The sequence below is a fragment of the Pogona vitticeps genome, chromosome 3 (genome assembly GCF_051106095.1).
Source record: "Pogona vitticeps strain Pit_001003342236 chromosome 3, PviZW2.1, whole genome shotgun sequence".
NCBI classification, from domain to species: Eukaryota; Metazoa; Chordata; class Lepidosauria; order Squamata; family Agamidae; genus Pogona; species Pogona vitticeps.
Genome location: NC_135785.1, coordinates 79,472,498 through 79,497,968, shown reverse-complemented (window position 1 = coordinate 79,497,968; position 25,471 = coordinate 79,472,498). Strand labels below are relative to the sequence as shown.

General features: G+C 39.3%; 1 protein-coding gene across 4 annotated transcripts in view; it reads right to left on the bottom strand.

Moving 5' to 3' along the window:
- INPP5A (inositol polyphosphate-5-phosphatase A) overlaps positions 1-25,471 on the bottom strand; it is a 329,370-nt gene that overhangs the window by 45,972 nt on the left and 257,927 nt on the right. For all 4 annotated transcript variants that reach the window (XM_020794993.3, XM_078391263.1, XM_078391265.1 and 1 more), the window contains 2 exons: positions 12,937-13,032; positions 11,814-11,888 (listed from right to left, as the gene is read on the bottom strand). In XM_020794993.3, coding sequence (XP_020650652.2) covers positions 11,814-11,888; positions 12,937-13,032 — 171 coding nt within the window. The remainder of the gene's footprint in view (positions 1-11,813; positions 11,889-12,936; positions 13,033-25,471) is intronic.

Genomic DNA, 25,471 nt, shown 5'->3' with positions numbered 1-25,471 from the left:
TCAGTTATTTCAGAGGAATGTTCTGGACAGGGTTTTCTGAATGTCCATCCTGAGACTGACCTTACATCTGAACTTCATACAGAATTTACATGCCTTGCCACCTCCTTCCTGCCTTTCATCATTAGTTGTATTAGTGTATACAGTTTGTTTCTTTTATTTAAAAAAGACATCTCTTTCAAACCATTTTATTTAAAAAATGAGAGATGGCTGATTAGATACATTCAAAGTCAACACCTCTACTGCACAAGAAAATCTAGGTTCATAAAGCCACTACTCATGACAGCCTAGTCTTAACTTCTGACCAAGATGATTTTAGGGAGCCCTCACCACCATACCCCACCAACAAAGTCGTAAAGCCCAGACTGATGAAGAATTCTACAGGATTCAAAAGGTAGCCTGTTTTTTAGATTTTATTGGTCTAATAAAGCCAGTGTACAATGTTTCAGGCACTGCCAACTTCGCATAATTGGATTCAAATTCCTACTTGGCCAGGGAAACTCACTTCAGGGGGTGAGGATAAGATATCCACTTATATGTCTACAAAACAAACAAACAAACAAACAAACAAACAAACAAACAAACAAACAAGGACAGAACTTCAAATGGGGGACTGCCCTTCCTCAAAGAAGACACATGGCCACCCAAGCACACACATGCCTCCATTTTTCTCCTAACCACCACATGAGATTTGGGCACATAGCCCTGGTATTACTTACATGGTGTTCTGACTGAATGAGCTACTTGGTCAATTAAGCCAATTCAGTTCTTTATTCTTTTTTAAAAATCTCATTGTCTGCATGGTCTGAGTTCACAAATACACTAGGGACTCATGCATGCTCTCCGTGGATTCAGGAGAACATAGTAAAAGTGGCCCCGGTGCTGTACTGCAAAATACTTCCTGCCACATGTTAAAAAAAAGGAAAAAGAATATTGGTTTCTAATTTCTTACAAGGTAACATAATCTCCTGACAGCACTGCTGAAATGTAATTAAATTAATTGCTGTGAAGTAATTGCTCAAATGTTTCTCTGAATTCTTTCCCCATTCCCCAAATCCTATGCAATTGTGGTGCTGAGCCATCAGTTCTGCCCCTTTACCTTAATTTACCTCTTATACATCATATTCAAGATTTTATCTGGACAGGGGCTGGATGGCTTAGTGGATAAACCTCTGCCTTTTCACCTCTGGGATCAGGGTTCAAGTCAAACCCTGATGAAATGCATTTGATCGTCCTAATCTAGTTCTTAGTGGACAGTATTCCCATTATCTTTAAAAGGGTCAGAGCCAAGGCCACTGGAAAGAGTGCATTGTGCTATATCTTGTCTGTTGATTAATACATTTTCAGTGATGCCAGTTCCCGTAACCTTCATGTGCACCCATTCACACACGTGCTTAGGAGAGCCTCATAAAATGCCTGCCGTTGATTAGAAAACTGTGTCTTATCTGCCTCCTCACCCAATTCTTCTTGAGATTTACACTGAAAGATATTACGATTATCTTTTTACATCAGATTTCTGTTATCCATTTAAAAATATATTTGTATTCATTAAAAAGAAGATGAGTATCAATCTATTTAGATTTGGGAATGGCACACAGCAATCAGAAGTCTGATAAACTGAACTGTTTTTAATCACATATAACTATTTAGTTTTTTTTTCTCTACAGGAATTCCATATAAGACACCTGTTAATTAAATGACATCTAGAAGAGTCCTCTCAAATCCAGCAATGTTTCTACCATACGCTAGAAAAAAAACAACTCATTAAAATACAGTGGTGCCTCGCTTAGCGATTGCCTTGTTTAACGATGTAATCACTTAGCGATTATTTTTTTGGCGCGATCTTGCGCTCCGTTTAACGATGTTTCCTATGGGCGATTTTCACATAGCGATGTTTGGGACCTTGCTTCGCATAGCGATGACAGTTTGGATCCCCCTGTTTCGCTTAACAATGCTTTTGACAGCCTCGTGTTGGCTGTTTTTTAAATGTTTAAGGATGTTTAAAAATGTTTAGAAAGCTTGAAATCATAAGTGCACTTAATAAACCCTTTGTTAAACTTATCTGACTTTGTTCTGACTCTTTTTAAATTTGTTGTAATTTTTTTCCCCCATTGAAATGCATTAAATAGGTTTCAATGCATTTCAATTGGGGAACCGCGTTTCGCTTAGCGATGTTTCCTATGGCAATTTTCGCTTAAGGACGGCAATCTGTTCCCATTGGAACGAATTATCCGGTTTTCAATGCATTTCTATGGGAAAACATGTTTCGCTTAGTGATGTTTTCCCATAGCGATGTTTTTTGCCACCAATTAAAATCATTAAGCGAGGCACCACTGTATGTTAACATACATGTTTTAATGTTTTGAAGATGACACTATTTGTATTATATATATTTACCAGTCTTTTGTTTCCCAGTTAGCTCATCTCAAGTGGAAACCTACAAAGATATACATTAAAATTATTTGAATTTATTTTGCTTTATGTCCCCATCCAACCAATCAACCATTGGAAGCTATAAATGTCTTTTAAAAAGTAATCATAATTTATGCCTTCTTCTTGTTCTTTTTGTTTCTGTTCTTCTTCTTCACTGTACTTCTCTTCCACTTTATCTCTCCAATCTCTCCTGTCTAAACTTTGTCATCATAGCATGCTGTGATACTGTAGCAACCCAGGTAAATGCCTGCAGTGGGAATCCAGTTTCCCCATTCTTATGACTACTTTATCTCCTCATGCGTTTACATAAATTCCATGGGAGAATCACAATGCCCTAAGTTTCTATAATTCAATTTTAAAATTTACCTTTGGAGTATTATCATTGGAAAGAGACTGGGGGCAGGATTGAGGATATGGTTCTCAACTATATGCAAGTGCATCACTTTACAGCAAGAAGTATGTATGTACAGAAGTACGTTACAATAGATCAAACCTGCAGAACCTAAGATTTCAAAGACAGCACTTTTGAATGCTGACATTTCTTACACTGGGTAATGAGAAATAAGTGATAATTCAGCAAGTACTGTGACATATATGTAGGTATGGATTTGTCTTCTGTACAATGCATTCAAGGGGTGAAACTGACCTCTGCGTGTATTGCATCCCCTGGGAGACTTTAAAAACACAGCCTTCCTCCTGCTCTTCTCTTGGGAACTAAATCACTTTCAGCAGACTCTTTGGAATGTGTGTTGTGAAGTCACATCTAACTCATGGTGATTCTTGCAGGATTTTCAAAGTATGTGAGATATTTGGGGAGTGGTTTTACCAATGCCCACTGAGTTTCCATGGCTGAGCAGGGATTAGGTTTTTTGAGCCCAAGCCTGTCTCTCTACCTAGTACTTCACACTGACTCTCAACAACATGCAGGTTTATCACTTACAATGATAAGACTGCATTCTTTGGAATAAAACCTATAAATACAACCTACCTCCTACTTCCCAATGGGTGTGCTATGAAGTTTATGAAGCATGAGTTCAAATTCAAAAGAAATTATTCATCTCTCAGTAGTATTACTTTTTACACAGAGTTTAGAAACACACACAGGAGAACTATTGAAGGATAAATTTGGCCTACTTCACTTCTTTTTCAGTTGCATACAGGAGCTACACATATGTTAAGAATTGTGGGGTTGCAACATGCTCCATTTGTTAACATCACTGTTTAACTTCTGGTTTTGTACTATTAGTTAATGAGATCCCCTCTTAATGTTTTCCTTCTTGATCTTGGCACAATTTTGCAGGCACAGAGCAGTGTTCTGGGCTATACAATATGGCAGACTTTCCCAAATACAATGACCAAGGGGTGGGGTCTACTCTGAAATCCCATCCACCAACCACTGCAGAATCTTTCACAGTGTATTCCTCCGCAATGTCAGAATCTGACCTCAGATAGTAGAAAAGGGGTCAGGGTGGGAGATGCTCTCAATTAGCCCATAGCAGAAGATGGTAGTTATTCTGTGCCTGAACCTTATTTTCCTCCCATTCCTTGAAATGGGAAGGAATATATTTTGTTAACTAAAGCAAAAACAAAAAACAATCCATGGCAGAGAAGGGGTGGGGGGAAGACTCCTGGCTCTGTCCTGCCCACTTGCAAGACCCCAGAACAGAATTTTTAAATATATTAGCAGGGATAAAGTGTGTCCTTCCAGACTGTATAGGATTACATCTCCCAAAATTTCACACTGCTGGTTATGCTGACTAGGGAGCTGACATCTGAGAGGCTGCACTTTGTCCACTTGTGGATTAGAAGCGTGAGTATCAGACTATTCTTTCCAAGCACATAGGATCGGGCCCTCAACATGCTGCAAACATTGTGGTCTTACATAATTTTCTCGGAAAAAAGCCTTCCACACAAATCTGCTTATAATGGACATTCTTGTCTATGTGACAAAAAGGTTTTGGAAAAAGATAGAGCCAAGCGGTTTTGGAATGACTGCCAGCCACACTACCAAGAAGCCAGGAAAGAAAGATCAGCCCATGTAAAAGATGCATCCCTAAACAGAAATTGTGTATAGTATTTTTACAGAACTAATCATTTACATGTATTTTAGATTTTTCACTAGCACCCTAACCATTTCTACATCTTTCTTGAGATTTCTTTTTCTTCTGGATTACGTGTTTTTTTTAAAAGGAAGAGATAGTGTACAGACAATGATAAAGTAGCCTGTTGATGATAAATATTTGTCAGGTGTTGTCACATCTTCACAAATTCCACTGTTGCTGAAGAGACACTGCACTGATAAAAACGGTGGCTCTGAAGAAAATCAATGACTCTTGGGCTAAAGCAGTTGCTATACACATAAGAAAACATCTCTATCCAACAAGCACGCTGCTGTGAAAATTCCCAAGCCTTGCATCGGTATAGCTAAGGAAAATTTAATCTTCCCAAATACTCATCAAGGCACTCCATCCTGCAGACCTGACAGCCCCACTTATAATTAATTATACAATTTCGATGGGAATATCGACTAAACAAAGCTATAAATCATAGAAAAAGTCAATAGGCATGGACACATTCAATCATGTCCCGACCAATGATTACTACTCTTAAAATACAATAATTATTTTCAGGAGCCAGCTTGAATTAAATTTCTGTCAGGCTCGTACAAGGCTGGTGGGTGATGAAGGATGCGATGGATTTTTTGGGTTGAATTTGGCCCAGGAACATTTATCCTTTCAGATAGGTAGTTTGTTTTTAGTGATCATGGTGCTGCGTGTTTAACTAGACCATGAAGATTAGATTATCTCCAATGGCTCATTATATCATTTATCTTTTTCTTCCATTTATGATCTGGAAGATTTCCTGCTTCCCAGAGCATGAATGAAATGGCAACAAATTTTGAAATATAATGTTCTAAAGTACCTGGTCTGTATATGCATCTTTGCAAGTGAAGATGTGAAGAGATGTGCATGCGTAATAAACCCAAGTGATGTTTGAAAGGAGGCTTGCATCTCATGACTTGCTACAAACAAGAAGAATCATTCCTGGCATTTACATGTACTAAAATGCTAATTTTAATTGTGCGCCATTGAGTCAACTCTGACTTATGGCAACCCTTTTCAGGGTTTCTTAGGTAGAGAATATTCAGAAGGGCTTTACTGTTCCCTTATTCTGGGGACACCTTGAGTCTGTGCAGCTTGCCCAAGGCCGCACAGACTGGCTCTTCTAAGATGCACAATAGGGAATCACAGTGGGGAATTGAGTTCCCACTTCTGGCTTGCAGCCAGATACCTAACCTCACTGAGAGATCAAGTGAGCTAATAATTCTGTGCCATCAAGTCTATTCTGATTTATGGTGACCCCTTTCAGGGTTTTCTAGGTAGAGAGTACTCAGAAGTGGTTTACTATTTTCTTTTTTTCAGGGCACCCTGAGACTGTGTAGCCTGCCCAAGGCCACAGAGGCTGGTTCGTCTGGGATGCAAAGTGGGGAATTGAACTCCCATCCTTTGGCTTCACAGGCCGATACCTAACTCACGGAACTATCCAGCCAGTACTGAAATGCTACACAAGTAAAATTATAATCATTACATTTTCCAGTATCGAAATGATAATCTTCAATCTGATTTAGAATCAGAATATAACTGAACAGAAACACACCTATGATACATCAAGAACTGCTGAATAGCTCAGGGGGTTAGGCATCTGGCTGCAGAATCAGAGGTTAACTTCCCCACTGTACCTCCCTGACAGGGGCTGGACTCATTGATCCATAGGGTCCCTTTTCCAGTGCTACTGTTCTAAGATGATGATGATGATGATGATGATGATGAAGAAAGGAAATGGTTGTGGGTTTTTTGGGCTCTTAGGCCGCGTTCTGGAGATTGTTCTTCCTAACGTTTCGCCAGTCTCTGTGGCCGGCATCTTCAGAGGACAGCACTCTGAGCACAGAGACTGGCGAAACGTTAGGAAGAACAACCTTCAGAACACGGCCAAAGAGCCTGAAAAACCCACAAAAACCATTAGATCCTGGGCGTGAAAGCCTTCAAGAAAGGAAATGTTGATCTCTCTCATTAACTTAAGGGTAATTATATTTTTAGTGAACTAGCACGCCACTGAAAATTATAAGCTGAAGCGCAGCATCTACATAGTGCTTATGAATTCTCCATTTTCTCCATGTAGTGGGAATTTTCTATGTAAGCATATAGCCAAATCTGGTTCCTTTTTATTTAGTCATGCATTTAACAGACACTGTAAACTAGTGGTTCTTAACCTTTGTTACTCAGATGCTTTTGAAATGCAACTCCCAGAATCCCCAGCCAGCACAGTTGGTGGTGAAGGCTTCTGGGAGTTGCAGTCCAAAACTCCTGCGTAACCCAAGGTTAAGAACCAGTGCTGTAAGCTACAGGCCTATGAAGCCTTAGATAGTAATACTATAGGGTGGTGGAAAGTCCTAGGGCTGTGTCTTCACGTATAACGGCATGGCTCTCTCAGCAGGTTCTTCATCTCCAAATACACGTGTCAAGTCCTGTCGAAAGTCCTGATTGGTGGAATAGTGGCAGGCATAGATGGCCTGTGACTCACCTGGGAAAGAAGGTCCCTCAATTTATAATTTTGGAATGAGCTGGTGGTGAACATTTCTGAAACCAATATGGTGCTTTAGTTTTTTGTCTGCCTACCATCCTCAGATGAACATTGCTGTTCATAAACAGATTAACAATGGAAGGATAAGAGGCCAAAGCCCTGTAACCATCTTGAAAGTTAACACTACTGAAGAACAGTTAAAGAATGGGAGTTTTCTCGAATCCTATTAGTAGATCCTGTACATTGTCCTATAAAGGTTCAACAGATCATAAAGTATGGTAGTGAGAGATATGAATAATTAAACCCAAATATTTAAAAAACCCACAGATAATTGGGCAAAATTATAGTCAAATAGGACTAGATGAGAGGGGCTTGGACACAACTGGTTTTGAATTCCTTTGGTGCTCCAGATGTTGCGGTCTCCTTGGTCATCCAGATGTGTTAGTCTAGAAGTTCCACAATCCCTTGCTTTTTCAAATGTTGTGTAAGGCTAGTATGAGTTGTAAGAATCCAATAGGATGGGGAGGCCAAAATACCTATAGGCTCAATAGTTTCCCATCCTTGTCTAGATGGAAGTAGTAGACACAGAATGTGAGAAAAGTCACTACCTTGTAGTATTTCATTATTTATTTCACATGCATATAATTTATAGAGCCTAAATCTGTGCATTTAACTACACATGCCACATATATCCACAGCAGGAACAGTGCAAGTAGGTAGCCCTTAATAACAGAACTCATGTCTGTCTGTAAGCACTAACTTTTGATTGAGATGCACCATCCTCTAATTCAGAAATTTTCAATGAGGCTGGAGTAGAAAAGGCAAAAATACTCACAAAATGTCTAATTCTCACCAGTTTAGACTTTCAACATGACATGGCTTCTAAATAAAGAATCTTAAAACCAAGCAAGGCATTTCATCACCAGCAAAGAACAAAACAAAGAACAGATTCTTCCTCTTCTTAAGGGCTCTGTAATTTATGCAAAATGTCCTTACCCTTTGAGAAGCAAAGCACAGTCATACACATAGCAAGTACACATGGAGTGGATGATTTTTAAAAAGAAATATGGTAACTGTCCATCCAATGCTTCAAATTCTTAAACAAAGCGGTCAACTAATTCTGGGCAAGTCACGCAGTTTGCACAATTGGGTGAACTGTGCATTTCTGCAGAAAAAAAACAGTCAATTTTGTGCAAGGGGGCCCATTTCATGAAAAATATCATTCCAGATGATGCAATAGCTGTCAAGAGTACCAGAAATTTCCTGGTAAGGAAAAGAACCCTAAACCATGCTAAATTCTTATACAAAGAGGAAACAAGCAAGGATCCACATCCCCAATTAGAAGTGGGGAACACTGGATCTGCATGCGTGTTTTGCTGATAATTTTCATCAGCTCTACCATGTATAGCAGAGGATAAGGAACTGTGGGAATTACAGTTCAAACATCTGCAGGGCCAAATACACTACTGCACATTGACTTCTATACATTACAAAGAAACTGAAAGTGAAAGAGGAACTACATTCTTATGACAATGAATGAACATCCTAATCAATGCCCAATATTCTAAAAAACTGACCTGGATAGTAAAACTCTTTATTAATGTGATTTACTGCTCCAAATATCAATACTATTGAGGTTTGTGGCTTACAATGAGCTTTTCAGATTTGCTGAAGTTCAGGGTCATGTTTAATACAAGGTAGATTTACAGATGTGGAAAATATCTTCTACATATCACTGCAGCTTCTACTGTATTTTTTAAAAATAATTCCTGCCCGTTCACCCCCCGCAGAATATGAGTCTCTATAATAAAGTTCAATGACAGCGGCGGGAAATCTGCTTTCTTAACTCCACAAACCATGAGCAAATGAATAAAACAGTTTTTTTTTGTGGTAAAACACTGGCACTAACTGAAGACAAAACTATACTGGATTCAAACATTCATTCAATAAATAGTTGATCCAACAATTACTGCTACAGCAAGCTTCTTTAATGATTTAATAATAGTAGTTCAACTTATGCATCGACATGTACATATCCTAATCCCACATCAAGGCGCGCGCATCAAGGCACACACACACACACACACACACACACACACATACACACACACACACACACACACACACACACTCTTCCTTAACAGGGTTTCAAATGAATCTTGTTCGTATGTAGAGTGGAATTAAATATTTTTATCCATTTGCGAATTGCTAATTTTTCTTTTTCAAAAACAGATGCAATGTGTAAAAAGATCATTGTGCTGATAATTTTGATAGAACTTGATGCTTCACTAATTTCAGACTTGGTCAAGACTGCATTCCTATGCTCCCTTTTACATGGGAGTAAGCCTCACTGAGTAATCCTACACATATCTACTCAGAAGTAAATTTCACTAAATTCAAGTGGACATACTCTCAGGTTGATATGTATGGAATTAAAGCCATGAAGTCTTACTGATTCCAGCAGGAGAGAGTTTAAGAACAGTCATACAATAAAAGGGCAGGCCCTTTTTCTAAACTACTTCTGCAGTCTACAAGGAATTGCAATCAAATCTTTTGAAAAACACGAAAGGAATACATAAATAAAAAGTCAGTTCCACATGATCAGGCAGCAAATAATTTAACTGTGAAATAAACTTGCTTTTCCGTCAACAATACTGTGAAAGATCAAAACTCTAATGCCTAATATTGGTTTAGTTTTGTTTAGAGTCTCATTTAAAACTATTAAGAGTTATGTACAGTGTGTCAGGAAGTTGGGTTATTGAAATAATAAGGGAGAGAGGCGTGAAGGCTGGGGAGAAAGAAAATACTAATTTTGGAAGGTAGCTAATATGACCCCTGATTGTCTGGGTGTTCATTTTGTGAGCATCCTTATGGTGTACTCAAAGGAGAGGGGTGAAAAAACAATCCCGGAGTAACTGATCAACATATATTTATACATTCAGGCACAGGGGTATTTAATTTATCCACAATATATATCTATGTATTTTTATACTGCCTTCCAGAGCCAAACATCTCTAAAGGCCAGTTAAAGTAGTTGATGTCAAAACTGTGACAACTTAAAACATGTACTGTAAAACAATTAAACACCCAACAATATTATAGAGAAAATGGGCAATTAACATTATTGATTAACAAGCTTTATTAAATAAAAAGCTCTTAACAAAATGAGATCTTTAACATTGGTTCTATTGGAATACGAGAGACTGTTACATTCAAGGTGTTTAAAAGTGTTTTCTGACTTTAACATTATTAACAGGTGTGGTAAGTTTATACAGGTGTAGGAGTTGCTGACATAACTGGTCCCAAATCGTTCAGGGTTTCAGAGACAAACATCAGCAATTTAAATTTGGCACTAGAAATACACTGGGATTAAACATTCTGCTACAGGAAAGATGTTCCATGCTTCAAATGTTTGCAGGAAAAAAATGACTAGCTACATTCTGTACCATCTGAAGCTTCCAAATTACCTTTAAAGGCAGCCCATGCAGAATGTATCAGGATCGTCTAATCTGGGTGTAAATCAGACTTGAATGACAGTGGCTAGGTCTGAAGAATGAGACAGGGTCACAGCTGGCAAATCAGCTGGAGCTGGCAAGAGAAGGTTCTAGAAATGGATGCCATATGTGCCTCTGTAGGCAGTACTGAGTACTGAATCCAAGAGAACCCCAAGACTGTGAACCTGGTTACTCAGGAGTAGCGCAACCCTGTTCAACTCCAGTTGCAGGAACAGTTGCATACTTCAGTCCAGATTAATAGGTTTCACCACTATAGTGTCTCTATCATATCTGGATTGAGTTTCAGTTTGTTTGCCCTCATCTTCAACCTCTAGACATCTATTCAGAATTTCTACCTAGGGACTGTAGATGAAAACAAGAGGTAGTAATACATTATATCTGCATAATGATAACCTACATTGCCGGAAGACGTCTTCCAGCACCATCATGTAAAACAGAATGGGACAACCCAGAGTCCAATGCCTATAGGGCAAAATGAGATTTTCCAGTATGTATTATCTTTGGATCTGACCCCCCCATCCATAAAAGACTGAACCATTATACTATATATTTATTTAAAACATTTTAATTCTGCCTTTCTCCTTTAAAAAACCCAGGGTAGTTCTTTTCACTATGCCCTTCAGTCCTACTTCAGCTAAGTGGTCCAGGAAGACATCATAGTTAATGACCATGAGATGTATAAAAATACTTGTTCTCCGCATCTATTCGCAGGTGTACATTGGCCACCAAGGCAAATACATCTACTTTAGTCTAAAATGAGCACAGTCTCAAAACATCGGGTACAATTCAACAAATGCCCTCTTAAAATACTCAGTGGTGGCTCCGCAAGGATCAGGCGTTTTCCAGAAGTAAGCAAATAAAATTTAAAGTTGAAACAAATTAGACAAGAGATTTGTTTGCTTTCTGCTTTGATGTCTGCCTCCACACCCCTCATTCAAAATCCTGAGGGACTCATAATTTAGTAGCCTCAGCTTTTCTTTAGAGGAAATTGGGGAAGACAGCCAGTGCAACTTCAAGAAAGAATGATGTTACAGCTCCTATAATCTTTTGTTTTTCAATTGTATTTTAAACAACCAGGATTTGAGCTACCTTAGAAGCTCAGTTTGTAACCATAACTAAGCCTAAAAATCTAAAAATATGAACAAGTCAATAAAATAAGTCCTTGTGAGTTTGCCATGCTGAGCATAACAAGAATACTAGCATTTTCCCGTCATATTTCTTACAGCACCAGCTCTCCAAAGCAGAGCATTACATTTATATAATACCATTTTAAAGCTGAAAACTCACCGCAGTGCCATTGTTATCTCTAAAAACATCTTGATTAAAATAGTCAAACAGTTTCTTTTCTAATTGTAACATAACCTGGGGGAGAAAAAAGGAAGCAGAGTTTGAAAGACATTCACTTCCAGCTTGTATTTTTAAACTTCAGTTTTTTATTTCCTTTAGTCATGGAAACACCCACATGCTTACCAACAAATCCTGAAAATAAGGATCAATATAACTGACGGATGTTTAGGGTCACATCTATTATTATATGTTTGATAAGAAAGGGTCAGGATAAGTTAGAATTGACTTGACAGCACACAGTTATTATTATTATATTAAATATGAGGTATACTCATGTTAGCATGGCCACTGGTCTGGATTTTGGCCAGATAACCCTCTTTTAAAAATCCTGTCCTCCTATTTGCCCAGAAGGGTCCAAGATGGACTAGATTGGTTTCAAAGGGAGGTTCTTGGAACTGAAGCATGAGAGGAAGGGTACTCTCTGCAGTCATCTGTGTTCTGAAACAAAAGGCCTCAGAAACTATCTCTCCATCATGCCTTGGTTCTGAGGACTATTCCTTGGAACCAGCATTCAGGAAAAGGAGACGGTGCTGCAGGGAGGCAGCTCTTGATTGAGAGAACAGGGCTCCCACTACTTCATGTTAAGATGGGAGAAGCAGTCTTTAGTCAGCGTCTTTCTCAATTTCCCACTGCATGTGCTGCAAAGAAACTTCAGAGGCTCAGCATAGTTCTAAGTTTGGCTCAAAGCGTTCCCCGGACAGCATGTTTTTCTATACAGAGGGAATGTTCTATATGGAGGAACGCTGACATATATAAATTCTCACATGCAAAGGTAGGTTTACCACTCCAGTGAAAACAAGGTCCTACATTTGAAGCTGAAAGAGTAGGCTTTGGTGAACAACATCCATGTGGATAGCAGATGCATGTAGTAGATGCAGTAGATGCAGTAGATGCATGTCCATACTGTTCCCTCAGTATGGACATGCATCTACTGCATCCTATTGGGTTCAGTAAGTGCTTCAACCTAGAATTAGTCCACATTAATCAACAAGTTTTTTGTTCCTAGAAACCTAAGAATCTGACCAGAAGGGTAGGAGTGTGATATTTGCTTTTGGTTACATACCTTTCGGTCATTATCAGATTCACGGAATATTAGTTTGACTACTTCATTAGTGTCAGCAGCCCGGACTGTCTGCATTGTAGCCTTTGCACAAAGTGTCTGTCAAAGGAAAACATAAACACACACATACATACAAGCAGGGGAGAGAGAGAGAGAGAGAGAGAGAGAGAGAGAGAGAGAGAATTCAGTTTGTTAAAAATATGTTTAAAAGAAGAGAGATAACAATTTTATCTTTTTTGGTAAAACACGAGTTGTTCAAAACAGTAAAATAAAACATGAATTGATAGATTCTGAATGTCAGCTCGGTTATAAAGAATAATTTTCTCCAGTTTGGACAGCAGTCTGGAATATTCACATTTGTAGATACTGGAAAACTGTTCCTTCATGTCTGTTTGTCCTCTTTTGTTTTCCTACGTTAAATATGGAAAACCCTATACAGTAATCATTTATGTTACCACTATCATTTCCTAACAACACAAGGAAGTTTTCCAGTGCCTTGCTTAGAATCTGCAAAGACAAAGCAGGGAAGGAACTTCTGTTTGCACTACTAGCAGTAAGTCTAAAGTGAGAAGCCATAGATCTCTTCTACAGCCAGATGCATAAGAGAAACCATAAGTCTTGTAGCACCTCTAAGACTAACAAATTTGTATTTTTCATAAGCTGAAGAAGTGTGCTTGGACACACAAAAGCTTATGAGAAATACAAACTATTTAGCCTTAGATGTGGTGCATGATTTCTGGTTTCTCTTTTGCTGCCACTAACTAACACAGCTACTAACTAGATTATATTTTCTGCAGTAGCAGAATGCATGCTTTTTAAAAGAGGGCCCAATCCCTGTATCTCCTCAATAAGGGAAATGTACAAAGTTGTGCTTCAGAGCTAATACCAGGAATGCAAAAATGGCAGTAAGAGTCTCTTATGCCCTCTCTTCTGTGCTTCTATAATGCCAGAAGTTGACCTTAGGTTTTATCTGGCCTGCAACTGCAGATGTTAATATTGTAAATACTGCTTTTCAGATTACAAATCTCAGAACTCTCCAACCAACGTGAGGAGTCTAACAGTTGCAATCCAAAAGATAACTTTTCCAATCTCTCTGCACTGGAGTTAATATAATGTTTTCCATTTCACTTACAGAGTCTCATTGCAATAAGATGTGATAACTTTATCCTGATACCAATTGTCTCCTTTCCCCTCCTATCAAACCTAAGGGATATAAGAAACTGCCTTATGGCAGGTCAAACTCTCTCTTCCAAAATGCCCTACTAGGATCAATAGTGATTCTCTGAGTGATTCTCTCTCAGATATAATGGTATTCTTCCTACTACCTGCTTCCTCATTCTTTTTTACTGTAGATGGCAGGCATGGAACCTGGGGCTTCCTGCACACAAATCGTGTGAGCTACAAATGCCTCCTTCAAAGAGGGATGGATTGCAGAATCATACTTGTTTACTACAAAGACATGGGCAGCAACTAAAGGACTCACCCTGATGACTTATATTTGTAATTACTTTCTATAGCACTTTTCCTTTTCAAAAAAATCTCAAAAAAATACAACAAAAATGTTATGAAAAATGATCAATAATTAAACAATTAAAAGAAGCGAATCCCTTAAAAGCAATTCAGTCAAAACAAGGGGAATCAATGACATCAGTAATCAATAAAATAATCAGAAAAATGCCCAAACAAGCAGAATTACAGTTGATGGCAGGAACATCAAATACTGACAGTCTGCTTAAACTTAATAGTGGGACAATGCCATATGTAGTGGGCAAAACAATTAAGAAAGCCTTCTTCCTAATAATACAGGATTTTGAGGTTCAAAGACACAGATGAAAACTGAAACACCATATTTCAAGTCCCAGGTCTGCCGTTACTCATTTTAACAACAACCAGCTAATCAACCTGCCAACTCAGTGGCTGAAATCCTGTTGCTTAGTGTACTATGTCACACCAGACCAGGCCCAGTAAATCAGTGAGCATTTGGTGAGTCAACTCTTCTGTAAGTTCCAGTAATTCACATGGGCAATGTATTTAATTAAACAACACATTTGAGCCAGTGAATTGGGGATACCCTACTATAAGTTTTGTATGCTATTCTAATGCAAATAAAACTATGCCCCCCTCTGGAGAAACAAGTAATTCCAGTTTTATAATTCTGGTATTACACAAAAGAAAAAAAAAGACATTCTCAGTTTGGGGGATGGTGTATGCATCTGAATCTGAAAATAAAACCACTTTGTTTTGGCTTGCTTTACAGAGGAAAGGTGGTGTAAAAATATCTTAAAGAAAACCAATAAACCAATAAATGTGTTAGTTTTCTTTACTTAGAAACAGAGGTTTAAAAAGCTTTGTAGTGCCTCTCAGACTTTTATCTCTAATGCCTAGAAATGAAAATTTGCATGGACTTTAAAAAAAACACCTGTCACTTCACAAAAGAATGTCTTCCATATTTTAATGGAGGCCAACTACTAAAATGGTCTTTCCTTTCTGTAAATTCTACATAGTTATACTGTGTTGGTCACGTTACTGAGAACAGAGAAAGCTGATATAATTCAGAGTACTCCTTGCCAGGCGAAGAGGGGGAAAGTGCTACACTAAATCCTTAGAGGCAGCCATTGCCTTTTATTATTTTTTTCCAGTTAAAGCCAGAGCTAATCACTTTTTCCACACATCCTCACAATTTGCCTCGGATCCCATTTTGTCTCTTTTGACAAGTAATTAACATTTTGCCATCTGTGTCTGTATGCAGTTACCAGTGAGGTAATCCACCAGTGAGCCATTCCCAAAGTGCACTCCCCTTCTGATGCCAACCATTGAAATTCAAAGCACAAATTAGCTAATCAGGTCAAGCCCCCAAAAAATAGCCCTTTGGACTCATGTGTCACAAATCAGTCTGGTCCCCTTTAAATAGTGCACCAGATTAGAACAAGCACCCGAACAAACCAAAGCGGAAAACCCGCCACTCTCTAAAGCTGGTTTTCTAAAGCCCTAACAAATCGCTCCATCTTTCACTCATTTAAACTTTCCAAATGAGGGTCAATATGGTCCCCGAGCATCCAAATGCTAATGCGCTTAAGTGCGTTTAAGCAGCTTTCCAGAGTGAATGGGCTGAAGAAGGGCTCGAAAAGACAAGGCAGAATTACTATCACTGTGGAAAAGTCATTGTAGCCACCTCCAGAGTGGTCGCAATTCAAGAAATTCATGATTTCTGTCTCTTAAAGGCATCTGCTTGGGAACATTTCCCCCCCTCCCCCTCAGTTCCTCACAACTGCTTCATATCTTATAACTTCAAATCTGGCCCCCAAATATAAAAGAATAATACTGTATTTTAAAAAAAATTCGTACATTCTTGAGAGCCAAGAAAGAATCCCCAAATATCTTCCTGCTTTCACATTTCACAGAGACAAACATTACCTTATTCACAGACAAAACGTGATTAGGGAAAAGGTTCATTTCTTATACAATCTGGAGCATTCCTATTCCCCACTCCACCTCCTTTCAATTCCTACAAAATCGTAGTCACCCAAGCAGAAAACTTCAGGAAACCTGGACTCTTTTTTTTTAAAAAGGCTAGCTCGCTTATGTATGAAGGGATTTTTTGTTAGTGTTTTTAAAGGGGGGGGGGAATTAAAATGCTCCAAAAAGACACACTGGCCTTTTCAGTCTTCTAAAGTCTTTTGAAAAGAAGGTGCCTTGGAGGGGGGGGGGAGTGAGACAAAGAAATCAGTATAAAATCCTGGCGATTTCTTGTTTAATTGAAGACTTTCTGCCTTTACAAACAAAAAGTTTTTCTTAAAAAGTTTGATGCTTGAGAGACACGGCATTGGAAAGATAAAGAATTGTGTTTCTTCAAACATAGAAGGAAAGCTCGGGCAAAAAGGTACATAATTTTTTGCATGTAATAACCCAAATGTTCCTTTTAGGAATGTGGTTTTTAAAATGTTCCACTGCTCAAATGTTCAGAAGAATACTCTGGTCCTGAGCACAAAGAGGGCAGTTCTTATCTAAAGTCAGTGGTCCATCTGCCAACTCGTTTCAGTGTCTGAGTCTGTCCAAATTATCTTACAGGTCTGGGATGAGAGGTAGGGGAACTCTTGTGTATCGAAAGTGACAGTGGAAGTAAGGAGACGATATGCATGGGCTGGGATTTTTCTTCTGATCTTACCTGGTGCAGCAGTAATCCGAAATGGCCTTCTATGTACGATATTCATGACTTCGTAAAAAAAATCAGTTTAAATCACTGTGATTGATATCCTAGCCGAATAATAAAATGAGAACTAGGCAGTGTTACTTCCCAAGTAACAAATGACTAATAAAGATTTTTTAACTATTTTTAAAATGTACTACATTATTTGCATTTTCTCTATGTTGTTCCAAACAAATCAAGAGGTAGGGAAACCAAGAGGAAAGAAAAAACACCAAAGGGAATCTATGGAATGGTTAACCAAGGCTCATACAAAAGTTACTATCAGTCGGAACTGGGAGCAGTGGGATAAACGGACCAATGATCTTGGCATAAAGCAGCTTCTTTAGTTTCTAAGAATGATAAATAACTGTACAGTGGGGTCTTGACTTGAGAACTTAATCCGTATTGGAAGGCGGTTCTCAAGTCAAAAAGTTCTCAGGTCAAATCTGCATTTCCCATAGGAATGCATTGAAAACCATTTGATCCGTATCTGCTCTTTTCCGTCCATAGAAACTAATGGGAAGCTGCTATTCTGTCTTCAACCACTAGAGGGGGATATTTTGTTTCTTTTTTTCTTAGGTCAAGAAAGGTTCAGGGAAGGCAGGGAAAATACAGTCCAGGCAGTACCAGGCAGTCTGAAGACTCCCAATCCACTCTCTAAACGCTGGGAGGAGTGAGGAAGCGGACAGGCACCCTTTTCACTGGCCAACAGTTAACTGAAAGTTCAAATTTTGCACTTTCCCTGCCTCCCACGTGGTTTTTTTCAGTTCTTAACTCAAATCTAAGTATGTACGTCAAGTCAATATTTTCCTAAGAGAGTGGTTCTTAAGTCAAAATGTTCTTAACTCAAGCCGTTCTTAAGTCAAGACCCCACTGTATGCTTGTGTACAATATATGCCTCCATTCAAAGATATTTACAAAATACAGATCTGTATATGCAGCCAAAGCATTTGTTATTGGGAGCTAAATGTTTACTTAATGGAGGAAAGGGTTGTGAGTATATATTTAGTCCACTGGATGGTAGATGGAGATAAGTTGCCTTGTAGTATCAACCTTTTAGCAATCTGGAATCTCTTGTTGCAAGAAAATTAGTATTTTCTAAGAAGAACTGATCATGACCAAGCTCATAAGGGATTGTGCAACCCTTCAGATAGCTTGAACCCAAGCCATTTAGGGCTTTATAGGTTAAAATCAGCCCTTTGAATTGTGCTACAAAGTCAAATTATCTACAAAATCCTTTTGCTGGTGCTAAGGAAGTGGAAATAATTATCATGTTGTATCACAAAGCAAGTTTTTATTTAGTTTATTATTAGTATTTTCAATTCATGGTACTATATTTATACCTCAACTTTAATTGCAATTTATGTCCACCGATATTTGCCATATTCCCCATATTCAATTTGGGTTGAACTTTGGGGTCAAGTGTTTTCATTTCCACTCTTATGGGGCCTTCTGACATTCCCTTGCCCATTGAGGCCATGATGGTGTTTACAGTGTCCTGCAGCATCAAATATTTCTTTTGTGACTGCATATCAGCAGCTAGGCTTTAATCCAGTAGTTTATTAAAACTGACCTGTTTATACTACTTTTTTGCATTTTGATCTGAAAGTCTCATCTTCCAGCACTCTTCATTTCATTTTGAATTGTCCCATCATAGTATTTTCAAGGTACAAATATCCTGAAGTACTTAATAATTGCCTTCTTCTCACTTTACTAACAAAGTGGCTCCAGTGGCATTTCAGTTGTCTATGAAAGATGCTCCATGAGTACTATCTTCTACTACTGTAGAAGATAGTACTCATGACTATCTGTCTAATGACTATCTTTCAAGAAGTTCTCTGCCACCATCTCTGGAATTCTGAGTTTCTCTGCCCTCATCACTAGAACTGTCAATTCTCTCCTGCTAACATGACCCTTAACTCCCAAAGAAGATGGATGCATCTTATTCTAGTGTCTCACCTTTGACCATTACACCTTGGGCGATCCTGCTAGGAGTTCAGAGTTGCCCTTGGTGAATAGTCTAGACTTCTCATGGAATTGCTCTCAGTTTCCTTGACACATTCAAACTTCCTCATCAGGTGGAGAGGAGCTCAAAGTGGAAGTGGTAAAGTATCTTCCTGTCATTTCATGGGAGAAAATAACACCAACTTTGGGGCATGAACTCCAAAATTTGGAAGAAATTTACCATCCCTTGGGCTCGGAACTAGCAATGGTAAATTTATTCTGAATTCTGAAGTCTGCATCCAAAACCCTGTGCCATCCTCTCCAACAAAACAACAGGATTTTGTGTGAAAGGATTCTGGATCAGTCTTCCAGGTCAGGTCAGGAAGTGGTATTCATTCCAGTAGCAAGAGAAAGTAGGATGGTTGTTTTAAAAAGAATATAAATACAATTTGCGTAGGCAGTGGGTGACCTAGTCTCCTCCTCAACTAAGTTCCACGGCTAAGCTCCCCGAGAGTCCCAAAAGATAGGGCAACTGGTAGATTTTTCAGCTTTGCAGAGCTTAGTGAATAGAGACTAACAGTCCTCTAATCTTTAGTGAGTCCCAGAGAGTTTAGCCACTCCCACTCATTTTCAGTGAGGGGAATATTTTAAAAAAGAAGACAAAAATATGAAGGGGTTTCTCCATCCACCTAATATGCCACAAGGTTGTCACCTCAGATAATTCTGCCCACAACTCCATTTGGGTGTGAACTAACCATCTGGACAGGCCATGCAACAGGATATTTAGCAGCATATCAAATCATGCAAAAAAAAAAAAAAAACAACCCTCAAAAGCTCTTCTGCTATGCCAGAAAGGAGTGGCTCTAAAAAGGAAAGGGATGCAGCTTTCTAGATCAAAACATGTATAAATGCTGTCATTTGGTTCAAATTAAGCTATACAGAAAATGTTCCAAATACCAATCTATATACCCATTTGGATGCTCTCCAAAATCAGTGTTGTTCCTTCTCCAAGTTAAAAAGGAACTGTGGGGGAGAGGTGCTCTGATTGTGCCCACTGCTAGCTGAAACATCTTTGTAGACAGCTGAGTGTAACAGTACCTTTACACAAAACATTGTGAGTTTAATTTTCATGATTATGTTTTGCTGATTTCTCAGTCTCTCTCCCCAGCAATATCCCTGAGTAGCTGCTATCTACTGTCTAGAGGCAAGGCTGGCGAGTTAAATTTTAAGTACATCCACATCCACACACACTATAAACGTAATGATGCACAAGTCATCAGATCTCTTCAGTCTTCTAGGGTAAAGCACAAGAAGGACAGAGTTCATGAAAATATGCCACTTTTCATCATTTGATAGGTACAATAAAACATGACTCCACTGATGAAAACCAAGGGGGGGGGAATCAAAATACAGACTGTGCTAGTTGTAAACTGAATAGGATAAAACAGCTGTAGGATATTATCCTATGAAGGTAGACCATTAACTGCACCATATTTTAACAATGACCATTAGTGAAGTTTTATTCTTTCTTTTCTATCTTTCAAGAGCTGTTAAATGAGTTTCTCACTTGATCGGATGCCAAGAAGCCACAAATCTAGGAGCTCCTCCAACCCTCTGCCGTAACAGAAGCATTCTGTCTGAATGTAGGAAAACATTTGTGTGCTCCTCTGTTCGAAGTCATACATGCTGGCTTTAACTCATCTGCTTCCCTATTCTCTCCAGGCCAGGAGGACAAATTGCCCATAGTGGCTCCTTTTCAGAAGCACTGCAGTGCACAGAGAATCGTGACTGAGCAGAAACACAAGGAACAGGCACATAAAAATTCATCACTTTGGCCTCTTGACCTCTAACCACTGGGTTTGGCACACCCAGTCTCAAAAAGTAGCACCAGGGGAGAACTAAGCGACCAGCTGAGTGAAATTACTGACTAATATATATAAATATATCTCTCCCCCTCTTGGACACAGGAAAAGCCCACCAGATGCTTCATTGTCTTTGCCGAGAAGTGGTGCTACAAAAAAGGAGAGAGGGGGTGATCTACCACATGGCATATTGGATGGAATAAGTAGTGTCATTGTTTCAGAGTAGCTCTGTCACTTTACTGACTGCATTACAAAGAGGTGTAAAGCAAGATTTAATCCTGACGTTTTATCCATCAGATTAAAACCAATCATGGCAGATGTCCACAAGACTGTTTAACATACTGAAAGCACCTCCTCTCTGCAAACTTCTCTGTGAAGAGAAAGGCTCTAATACCTTCTTATTTATTACATTTACTTTTACGAGAGAAGAAACCACGCTGTAATGGCGTTTAAGATTTGCTCTTAATTTTCCCACTCTCTCAAAAAAATACTGCCTTTCAAAATAAAGAGCCAATGTATATCACCCAAATTAAGGAAATCACTTGAGTTGATCAGGAATGTGGAATTTTGCTGAAAAGGAGAATTAGGTAAAATAGGTTCTTTCCTTCCAAGTAAGGACAGTTCTGCACTCCATGAGTATAAACCTGTGGCATGTACAAGGATGATGTGAATGCAAGTACTGTATACACATGCATATATGTTCTGTATGTTCTGAAACACATCAGGTTTCTCGGAGGTTTATACGCCAAATGCTTAAAAGGATATATTCACTTATCTAAGTTCTGCACTTACTTGTAGTGTTTTTAAAGAGAAAAACAGAGATACAGGTACCTTAAACAATCATCATCATCATCATGTGCCCTGAAATCAATTTTGACCTAAAGTTACCCTTTTCACGGTTTTCTAGGTAGAGAATACTCAGAAGTAGTTTACCATTCCATTCTTCTGCAGCAATCCTGGGACTGTGCAGCTTGCCCAAGGCCACACAGGCTGGCTCTACTCATTGGATGAATAATGGGGAAGCAAACTCCCAACCCCAGTCTCTGCAGCCAGATACTGTACCTAAAACCCTCAGCTATCCTGCCAGCTACACTAACCAAATGATGGGTAATGAACACTTTAGTATTTGAAGATACGTTCTGAAGACATGTAGTGACTTCAGGGGCTTTTTCAATCTGAATGAGTTTGTATTAACTGTAAATGAGAAAAAGCAAATTTGAAAGGAAATAATTTTGTTTATTTTATTTATTCTATTTATATCTATTTATATGCGCCTATCTGGTCATTGCAACCACTCTGTCCCAAACAAACTTCTCTCTTAAGAGGAGTTAGTCCTAGATCTTTACAAAGCAGAAAAGCAAATGACACACATACATATGCACATGCACCTTGAGTGCAAAGTCTGGAAGTTGAGTCATGGCAACTGGACTTCTTTCTTGTTTTGTTTGTTTAGTCGTTAAGTCGTGTCTGACTCTTTGTGACCCCATGGACCAGAGCACACCAGGCCCTCCTGTCTTCCACTGCCTCCCGGAGTTGGGACAAATTCATGTTGGTACCTTCGATGACAGTGTCCATCTATCTCATCCTCTGTCACCCTCTTATCCTCTTGCCTTCACACTTTCCCAACATCAGGGTCTTTTCCAGGGAGTCTTCTCTTCTCATCAGATGGCCAAAGTATTGGAGCCTCAGCTTCAGGATCTGTCCTTCCACTGAGCACTCGGGGTTGGTTTCCTTCAGAATGGATAGGTTTGTTCTCCTTGCAGTCCAGGGGACTCTCAAGAGTCTCCTCCAACACCACAATTCAAAAGCATAAATTCTTCAGCAATCAGCCTTCTTTATGGTCCAGCTCTCACTTCCATACATCGCTACTGGAAAAACCATAGCTTTGACTATGCGGACCTTCGTCAGCAAGGTGATGACTCTGCTTTTTAAGATGCTGTCTAGGTTTGTCAGTGCTTTCCTCCCTAGAAGCAGGAGTCTTTTAATTTCGTAACTGCTATCACCATCTGCAGTGATCTTGGAGCCCAAGAAGGTAAAATCTGTCACTGCCTCCATATCTTCCCCTTCAGAAGGTGATGGGGCCAGTGGCCATGATCTTAGGGTTTTTTTTGATGTTCAGCTTCAGACCATTTTTTGCGCTCTCCTCTTTCACCCTAATTGAGAGGTTCGTTAATTCCTCCTTACTTTCTGCCATCAGAGTGGTATTGTCTGCATATCTGAGGTTGTTGATACTTCTTCCGGCAATCTTAATTCTGGTTTAGGATTCATCCAATACAGCCTTTCACATGATGTATTCTGCATATAAGTTAAATAAGCAGGGGGACAATATACAGCCTTGTCGTACTCTTTTCCCAATTTTGAACCAAGTCTGTGCTCAATTTTCTGTAACTTCCACTATTTCCCTTGCATTTTTTCCCCTTCTCTTCTTTGCTATTTGTAAGGCCTTGTTGGACAGCCACTTTGCTTTCTTGCATTTCCTTTTCTTTGGGATGGTTTTTGTTGCTGCCTCCTCTACAATGTTACGAGCCTCCATCCACAGTACTCTGTCCACCAAATCTAGTTCCTTAAATCTGTTCTTCACTTCCACTGTGTATTCATAAGGGATTTGGTTTAGATTATACCTGACTAGCCCAGTGGTTTTTCCTACTTTCTTCAGTTTAAGATTGAATTTTGCTGTAAGAAGCTGATGATCAGAGCCACAATCATCTCCAGGTCTTCTTTTTGCTGACTGTATAGAGAAATATTTTGAAATATTTTGCTTCTCATCGAAGTAGTTAGAAGCTACTTGGATGAAGAGCAAAACGTTTCAACTTAACAAGAAAGAAGTCCAGTTGCCATGACACGACTTCCAGATAATCTCACCTGGATGACTGAAAATCTTTACAGATATCCTGAGTGCAAAGCTTAGCAAATTATTTTGGCACAAAAGACAAGAAATCCCACAAATACTACTTCCCATCTCTGGCAGTAAATGCAGAACAGCAAGAAACTGAATAACTAACAATTTTGTTGTCATTTCATGACACTGAAATTCTCCTGCCTGTGATCACTTGGTCTAATAGCAGGGTTGACCCTGGACTTACGGCAATATTACAAGACCAACTGCAGGAACTCATAAATTCTTATGATAAGGTTTCCAACAGCTGCAACAGCATGTTACGACAAAAAGCTAAACTGCAACCTGGAATCATCCACTGGTAAAGGTTTTTAAGACCCTAATTTCTTACATTGGTTAAAACGGTCCACAGCCCAACTTTGCCTTGCTGTAATAATGGTTACAAATTCTGAGGCTTCAAGACCAAGCCAGACTGACATATAGACATAGATACAAGAAATAGACCTAGTCATAGAGGTGGACATAGACAGCTGCGGACATTCCTCTAGAACCAGGCTTATACAGTGCTTTAGAGATTTGCTAGGAGCCTTGGCAATTAAGATGGTTTGCCTCCTCCATGCTGACTACTACAGGATAACTATACAAATAACCATGTGGACATTTCTGTAGCACTGTAACCTGACTGGCAAACACCTGACTCAAATTTAGCTCCTGCCATGATGCCACATGTCACTTTCAGTGGCACAGAAGCCACATTCTGACATAAAACACACCTGTGAATGTGGTGGGACCAAGAGAAAGGCCTCTGTGATTATTTTAGTTCTGTGGTATGTTTCTTTTCTGGGCCAATGTTGCAATCATCCCATGCAATATGGGTGAGATTCAACTGAGCTAAACTTTTAAGGGAAAAATCACCAACCAAACCAACATGCACAAACAGTAGAATAAACCACTAATTCAATATACCTCAGAGTCAGCTCTGCTTGGGGTTGAGTAAAGTAGTTGCCTCAGGCAGCAATATTGTGGGGCAAAACTTTCAGCACTGTTGCCCATCCAGGAAGGTCCCTCGAGCACTAGAGAGCTGTCACTTCCTTCAAACCCAGACCCAGGCATACCGTAAGAGCTAAGCACTTATTCAGGGAATAGCCAGCTTTAACACAGCAAGCCTCTGATGGGGGATGTTTGGTCTCCATCACTATCTATGTGACCTCTGCTGAGCTGCCACCACACCATTTCTTGCCCATTTGCTATACATCCCTACCACCATCCTCTCCCTCATTTTCTTATAGTGTGTAATGGGAGGATACAGAAGCTCCTCCTCCTCTTCATGGTATGTGAAGGGAGTGGCAGTTTCTCCTGCAATAAAACACAATTTTTCTACAGAAGGGAAGGAATGCATTTTATCCAGCATCAGGGTGAGTAGCTGGCTGTGTTGCTCCATTTAAGAGAAGTAAAAAAATATCCACCATATTGCCTCCTGAAAAATGCAGGGGTAGCACCTTGCTCCTCACACCAGGCAGTGAGAAAGCTTGGGATACCCCTGACATTCCTCGTGAAAGGAAATGGAGAGTTGGTTCTCTGGTATAGTTTTTCATCTCATTCAGAGCTAAGAGTAAAGCACCAATAAAGCCAGCCAGCCAACCAACTGACCAAATGCTACCACCCACCCATGTCACAGATGAACCAATGAAAAATAACATATCTTGTGTA